We start from the raw sequence: 8216 nt of genomic DNA, 5'->3' as shown, positions 1-8216 counted from the left end.
AAGGGGTCCTTCAAATACAAGGTTTTGAATTGTTATTTCTCTAATTTCATTTTAGCAAATGGCATTCAAGAAGCCTATTAACAGTTCTTAGCATTTTCATTTTGCTCCTAAATCGCTGGTTAAACATTGTCTACACTTCAAAGACGTGTAATGGTAAAAACAGCTCACTGGCTACAGGCTGTGTTTCATTGCATTAATTGCAAAGGCTTTTATAGCCTCCTTTTAAAAAGCCACTAATTTGGACTCACACATAACTAACTGGAACACAATGTGAATAAAAATCATTTAATGTTTGACAACATTTTATACGTTGATCTTTAATGGGACTAGCAACGGCTGTATTAGATACAGGTTCAGTTTCTGTGCTGATAAAACTACACGCAGCAATAGCGAGAATGCCCAAGAAAGGCCTGACAGCAGTCTATAATGGATGTCAGATGGGTCTAAGGAAGGTTTTGTGAGGAGAACAGTGGCTCTAGAAGACAGATGGTTCTCAGCCAGATGTCAGGGAGGGGTTGATGATATCAGTCAAGAAGTAAAGCAGATCAGCAGCGAAGGTACGGGAGGGGGAGAAGGGAGGGGGTTCAAGAGGGCAGAAGTTAAGTCTGCTCATGGGAATTTCTTTAAGGCTTCATTTAGGATGGGTAGAGCGGGACATTAAGCTCATGTTAGAGGGGTCAGAGCAGGAGACGGTGGCCAGAAGGTGGCACAGACTGTCATCACTCTTTTTGTGGAGCGAACAGAGGAGGGAGGAGCAGTGCTGAGACAGGAGGGGAGGATAGAGACAAACTAATGTAGCAGGAGGAGACTGGAAGTGGTAAATGGCAGATTTGGGAACAGATAGAGCCAAAAAGAGAGGAGAAGAGATGATAAAACTCTTTCAAGAAAGCCAGACTTATGGAATTTTGTCCCAGCAGCCTGAGGGCCTGACCATTTGATTCGACCAGGTGGTTTACAGCGAGGGAGCAGGTGGGAGCAGATAGACAAGCTTAGATGAAAGGTGAGAAGGTCCAGAGGGGATAAGAGGGCAGGTATAAATGCTGGGGTCACGGAGGAGATACAGGAAGAAGTCAGCTGGAAGGAGTAAAGAGAAGGGAGCTGAGGACAGGAGAAAATCACAAGATATAGCTTACTCAGTGGTGGTGTGAAGAAAACCAGTATAGAAGAGGACTTACAGAAAGGAATGGAGAGGGAAATAAGTGCTGGTCAACAAGAAGACAAGGGTCAAGAGAGGCTAGTGGCGAGAGCCTTCTTCTTTTCTCTCTTTTTTCTTTGAGTGAAACGTCTGAATGATTAAGGAGGCCTAGAAATAGACCGGGCCGTGGAACATGCCAGGGATTATAGATATTTATTGTTTCAGAACTGTCATCATGGGGCCAAGAATTTCTATTTGTGCCGATGGTTGTTTGTGAACTACTTACATTTTTAGAAATGTCCTCAATCCCTTTTCCTTATTAGATATCAGATGTCTCAATACAGATGACAAATCTGTGTTTGGCATGGCCCCAGCTTAAATCTTACATCTATGGACAAAGCTTTTGTGACATTTCCAAAATATAAAAGTAAAGACAAAAGTATTTCTGTTCAGGGTCCATAAACATTATAGCAACCTGTCAGAGAAATTGCTGTAAGTGAACTTGGATAAAGATCAAAAGTAGACCAGTCCATGTTTACAAATCTGCTCGTGATTCGTAAAATGAAAGTGGCACAATCTTGGCACCTGGATTTCATATCAGCACCTGCTGCGTCATGCTGGATGACAAAAAGACACATGATATCTTGATCTTGTGTCTTAACCCCATTTCACCCTATTCCTCCATATAACATCTTATCATGCATCATTTGGCTTTCTGTTCAATCTATCTGAACAATATATTGACAGATTAATTTTCTTAATGTATGCCATTCAGCATTTTGATCAGGAATGAGACAATTTCATGTCACAATGTTCCTGTCAAAAATGATTGTGATTCATGATATTATAATTATGATAATCGTCCAATATGCATAAAAGTCTCAAAATGGTTCTTAAACATACTGGAATTAGTTTACCTTACATTTACCTCACAAGGAGCAAATATTTTTTATTGTATCACAAATAGGACACACATTTTTTTAGTGAACAGACTTTTCAGTGAAAATGAGTGTCTTTTTTATTGTGGGTTGCCCGGCAGTCTCTGGGCGCTGCTGGACATGATATTTAAGATTATTCCGATAATGGAAATTCACCACAATTAACTTATTGTGGGTGGTTTTTGTGGGGACACACGATAAAATCATACACACCGATCAGCCAAAACATTAAAATCACTGTCAGGTAAAGTGAATAACATTGATTGTCTCATTACAATGCACTGTTCTGTTGGAAAACCTTTGGTGCTCCATTCATATGGATGGTTCTCGACACGCACCACCCACTCAAACACCATTGCAGACCAAGTTACCCCCCTGATGGCTACAGCACACCCCGAATGGCAGTGCCCCTCCAGCAATACAATGCACCATGTCAAGCTGCAAAAACTGCTCAGGACTGGCCAAAGGAATGTGACAAAAAGCTCAGGGCATCAACCTGGCCTCAAAATTTCCCAGATCCCAATCTGATCGAGCATCTGTGGGACGTGCCAGTACCTCAGGGTGCCCCCAGTGTCTGGTGGGGCCTCCTTGGATCGTACTTAGCTCTGACGCGTGGCCCTCTGGGGGTGTCCTGAGGAGTCTGGCACCAGAGCGTTGGTGGCAGATCCTTTAAGAGTTGTTAGGTGGAGTACCAGCACATCCCACAGATGCTCGATCAGAATGGGATCTGGGGAATTTGGGGGCCAGGACATCACCGTGAGGTATTTGTCACACCTCTCAGGTTATTCCTTTGCAGTTTTTGTGGTGTGGGATGGCACGTGGTCCTGCTGGGGGGGGGGGGGGGGGCACTGCCATCAAGGAGTGCCAAAGCCATGAAGGGGTATACTTGGTCCGCAAAGATGTTTAGTTGGTGCGTGTCAGGTAGTGTTGTGTCATTGGTGAACGAATCGTTCAAAAGAACAAATCTGTTGAGTGAACGTACTGAACTGAATCACTTCTGGAACTGATTCATTCATTTCTCAGTTCAGTTTAGCTCAGCAGCGAGCATGCAGGCCAGGAGTGGAACTGCCAATTCGGTCCTTGCAAACGATGAGTCACTAGCTGCCTACTGCATGATGAATCACTCGGTAAACAAATCACTCGGTGAACGACGTAACCCCGATCCCTGAGTGATTCAAATAATTTCTTCTCAGCGATACACTTTCATAGGGAACATTTTCTCCAAGCTAACGGCTAATGTAGCCAGGAGTCAAGCCACAGGAACATAATCACACACCTCCCCATTGTTTTAACAGACTTATTTTCCAGATAAACAAACTTAAAATGCAGGGCAGACGCAGCAGCAGCTCAGCCGTGTATCAGTTCAGTGAGTTGGACTATGCAGTACACAGTCAGGGCTCCTCCCGCCAAGCGCTGAATGATTTGGTGAACGAATCTTTTTAATGAACTGATTCTAGTGATTCAGTAACATCTAAAGAACTGCTTTGCCCATCACTAGTGTCAGGTGCCATCCACATGAAAGTCAGGACCAAAGGTTTCCCAACAGAACATTGCATTGTAACAAGATAATCAATGTTATTCACTTCATCTGACAGTGGTTTTAAGCTGCTTAGCACCACCTTGTGACAACAGTCCCTAAAACCCCCCCCCAAAAAACCCTTTTCACTTTTCAATTCAATTTCACTTAAAATCACCCCATGATTCATTCGAATTAATAGATAAAGATACCTCTATAAGAATTTTTAAGCAGCTATTCTCCCGTTCTGTATCTCGCTCTTTATTGTTGGCACAGTCTCCTACCACATGACAGTCACAAGGCATGATTTCAGCTCCCTTCTCAATAGTGGATTTTATTTATGTTCATTTCTCAAACAAATTCCCACTGTTGCTTAAATGAATCCTGCCAGTAATACCCACCATGACCTAACGATGTTTTTAACACAGTAAATCAGGCTAAAATCATAAAAAAATAAGATGTAGCCTATAAAAATAATAATAAAAAACATAAGCCAGACGGTACTGAAATGCTTCATGTATGGTCGCCGTTCGGATGTACTTTAAGCATTATCAACACTTGAATGGTGTTTAAATGTGAAAAATATTCACACCACAGGAGCATAGCAGGGATGTAGCAGGATGGCCTGCTTGGTAGAAACATAATCTTGTTACAGGCTTGTGTCATTACATTATTTTTTTTGTTTGAGACCCTGTTCAGACTGCCAGCCTAAAACTGATTTTTGGCATATCCAGATTGTAACCAGATTGATTTTAGAAAGTCTGGACAGCAAAAAATGCAATTTCCACTAATCAGATCCAAATCACATTTGGAGGCGGTTTGAAATGCAATTCCAACTGTTTTTTCACAGATGTGTCTCAGTCTGGACACAATGGTTGCTCAAATCAAATTTCAACATGTTATTTAACACAACACACAATGACGACGTCAAATCCAGAGGGACAGACATGCTGAGCAGAACACATGCTGCTAATGGCAGAGTGCTAAATAGGACAACATGGAGGACAACAGTTCTTTGACAGATGCAAAAGACTACCACTTGACAGAGCGATAGTTTGAAGGGCAAAATAATGGACCTCCATTTCTCATGCTTCCTGTCTGGAAAGCTACATCACCAGCATTGCTATGTAGTTATTGACGCCTATGTTGTTACCACAGGTGACCTATGCAGATAGGTTGCTGACGTCTGGATTAAGTGGCAACGTCTTGGGATGAAAAATTAAGACAACACAACTGCAGTTCCTCCAATGGCCACTTGAGGCTGACTCCTAAAGCAAGTCAATCCCCACAGACCCCCACAAAAAACGGTTGTGGTCTCTATAGCTAATTTCACCCTTCATGAAAACTGTGTGGGGGTAAAGTTTTATTTAACTCACTTGGTAAAATGTTATTTTATTTCATTTATAAGAATCTCCATTAGCTGCACCCAAAGCAGCAGCTATTCTTTCAGGGGTCCACAACGCTTAAAGTTATGCATACTCAAGTGTGTGGCCATTTTGAGTGACAGGCTATCTGCAAGGTGTCACTGCAGTCTATGCGTCAGATCTACCCCTTGCTCCTCCACAGCTCCACCCTCTAGTCCAAATATGATCACCTCGTGCCACTTCTGGCTCCAGAAATCCGAGATAGCATTGGCCAAAATGTCAAACTCGAGGCCTAAAATGGGAGTCCACAAACCACTGATGTCACCGTGGTCACATCCATTATTTTAATAGAGTCTGTGGTCTGGACACACAAATCTGATCTGTTCACTTGCACACAACAGTGCGGACAGTCTGTCTTTAAGATCTGATTTGAGAAACAAATGTGATTTGCCTGCAGTCTGAACATAGCCTATAGTGTCTATATGTCACCATGCTTAGTGTTCTGCATTAGAAAACCTCAGTTTCTATGCATTGGTTGATGTTATGCATAAATATTGCATCAAATATCATCATATTTAACTCTCTAAAGACTAAAAATTGCAAAACATATCTTTCATTTCATTAGCAGACATGTTGGGACAGCTGGGTCTTATACACTAATTAGAGTGGAATCTGTACCCTGTCGCCCCAACACACATAGGCCAAGTTCATTCAGGAGTAATTTAATTGCATACTTTATGTCCAAATTATTCTTGCACCAGCGGCTTCATTGTATGGTGAGGACAAACACTTTTTATGTCATGATTTTGTACACGGAGGACGGAAGCATGGACTTCGGACAGTATGTCCTTTTCCATGTTGTAAATCATTTGATGCAGCACAGTAAGGAAAGCATATAAAAGATCAGTGGCCAGTACCAGCTCATCTTCTATGAACATTCCCCAACACATTTAAAGCACTTTTGACACAACCACCACCCAAAAACACATTGACTACACCGTGAAAATTTGCATAAGTTGTTTTATTCGTAGTTATTGTCCTTTTTATATTTCTTTTTTACTTGTTTTGTCTTTTGTTGAAGTGGACATCCCGTAAAGTTAAGCCTGAAGCCCTTAGCTGAGTTGTTTGCACATCACCCTCTGAACTGAAAAGAAAGGGTAAGAGGAGGAGCAGAGTGGGGTTTTCCTCCTTCTCTTTCTCTCGCTCTCTCTTTATCTCACTTACAGTATCCCAACTCAACCTTTATTTTCATTTGTTTGAACAAAGAGTGTACCTTACAGTATATTTACACATCATACTGACTGGCTGTTTAACAATTTCCACTTAGATAATGCAAGGAAGATTGAACTCTCAAGATCTGCTTTGTCGCTGTCATAGTTTTCTACAGTCTTGTTCTCCTTTGAACCGATTTCTCCACTCATGCTAACTTTGTTTTTCCTTGACATTATTGTATTCATCATCACCACTATCATCATCATCAGTCATCTTTTTCATCATAACATCATCGTCACTGTTATTATATCGATATAACTCTTTTCAATAGATTCCTCTCTGACAACTGTACAATCGTACACAGTGTTTGACTTTTATATATATTTTTGGGAATATATTATTTAAACCTAAGAAAAGAGGAACATAATTCCAAAGAAAATATATTAGTATCCCAAAGTAACAAAATCATGCATGTTTTAATGTATTTGTCCATAAAAACAAAACAAAAATTAACGTAATGGATGGGATCTGGTTTTATTTACAAATTGGTCTTGGCACTGTTTTTGTTGTCTCTTGCTGGAAACTGGAATGATCATAAAGAATACTTTTGACTCGACCGAGTATAACACTCTCCTGGTATCATAAGTCAGTGACCTGCTATAAAAGGCAGGTTTATGAGACATATTCTTTTTTTTTAAAGCACAAAAAACGATAAAAGAAATAGGGGGGAAAGAACAACATTAGAGAGTCGACCAGGGGGCAGAACAGAAATAGTGTGTAGAAAACGTATTTCACTTCAGCTTTACACTGTGGCAGTTTCCTCTTTTAGGCAGAAACCCTGTGACATCATGTCTACTGACTTTTTTTTTTTCTCAGAGATACAGGCTCTCCCTATGTTTCATCAGGTGCACTCACTGGTTACCATTGTTAGGGTGAAAATCCAAAAGAGAACATTGATTCTGTCAAAATTCTTCATGTAAAGCAGCATTAATTGACTCTGGCAAATAAAATAAAGGAGACAAAAGTAACCGAAAACCACCAGTACAGACCTACTACCTCAGGTTTGGCAGGCAGGTAGGGGTAGTTGTCTAAAATTTCCAGTGTTGCCTTGTCAAACAAGTGCTTGACTGTTAATCCAAAGATCTTGTGTGTGAGCAAACATAAGGATGTGTGTCAGTGTGTGTGCATGTGTGTTTGGGTGTCTCTGCATACTCATATTCAGTGCAAACACATTGGGTAAAAATCCCATCTTGACCATGGCCCATCAGCTCTTTTGTTTCAATTGAAACACTATCATCCGTCCCTGACCATCTGACTACCTCATTTCCTTTGCAGGTCTCTGTTGCACCTCTTCAAAGAGATAAACTGTCAGGCAGACTGACATGCCTTTTGTTTATCCAGCCTGATGGCAGGCCAACTGCTGCCGAGCAGCCTGCCTTACCTCCCACCCCCCAACCCCCACCCAGCATCAGGTCCTAGCACAGCCCAATGTACTTGAGATTGTTCTGGATGATCACGTCCGTGACAGCGTCGAACACAAACTGGATGTTGCTGGTGTCAGTGGCACAGGTGAAGTGCGAATAGATCTCCTTGGTCTCCTTGTTGCGGTTGAGGTCCTCAAACTGCCGTTGCACATAGACAGCTGCCTCCTCATAGGTGTTCTGACCTTTGTAGTCAGGGAAGCACACTGTCAGAGGAATACGTTTGATCTTCTCAGCCAACAGGTCCTTCTTGTTGAGGAAGAGGATGAGCGATGTGTTGGTGAACCAGTTGTTGTTGCAGATAGAGTCGAACAGGCGCAAGCTCTCGGCCATGCGGCTCTGTGTGGATTTGGGAAGAGAAAAGGAAATAAAGAAGAAGATCACACCATGAGGATTTCACAGCTAAGAACATGTAGTATTTACATTGAAGCAGCAACTCAGATCAGCCCAATCAGACCTCATTCACGAGCAGGGTCATGTAATCTGGCGAGAGGAAATTAGACTATGTAAGGCAAGAGCTGAGGATGAAAATGAAGACAAGATAATTGACTGGCTAGCCAGCAGTACAGC

At 41.8% G+C, this 8216-nt stretch overlaps 1 protein-coding gene across 1 annotated transcript in view; it reads right to left on the bottom strand.

Annotated features, from left to right (window-relative positions):
- Window positions 1-5958: 5958 nt before the first annotated feature.
- The window catches only part of gnaz (guanine nucleotide binding protein (G protein), alpha z polypeptide), a 44950-nt gene continuing 42692 nt past the window's right edge, over window positions 5959-8216 (bottom strand). The window contains exon 3 of the mRNA XM_033647365.2: window positions 5959-7985. Within this exon, the coding sequence (XP_033503256.1) occupies window positions 7641-7985 (345 nt within the window). The 3' untranslated portion in view covers window positions 5959-7640. The remainder of the gene's footprint in view (window positions 7986-8216) is intronic.

This window comes from Epinephelus lanceolatus, chromosome 19 (assembly GCF_041903045.1).
Source record: "Epinephelus lanceolatus isolate andai-2023 chromosome 19, ASM4190304v1, whole genome shotgun sequence".
Lineage (NCBI taxonomy): Eukaryota > Metazoa > Chordata > Actinopteri > Perciformes > Serranidae > Epinephelus > Epinephelus lanceolatus.
The sequence above is the reverse complement of the archived record's forward strand: the minus strand, read 5'-3'. Positions and strand labels throughout refer to the sequence as shown.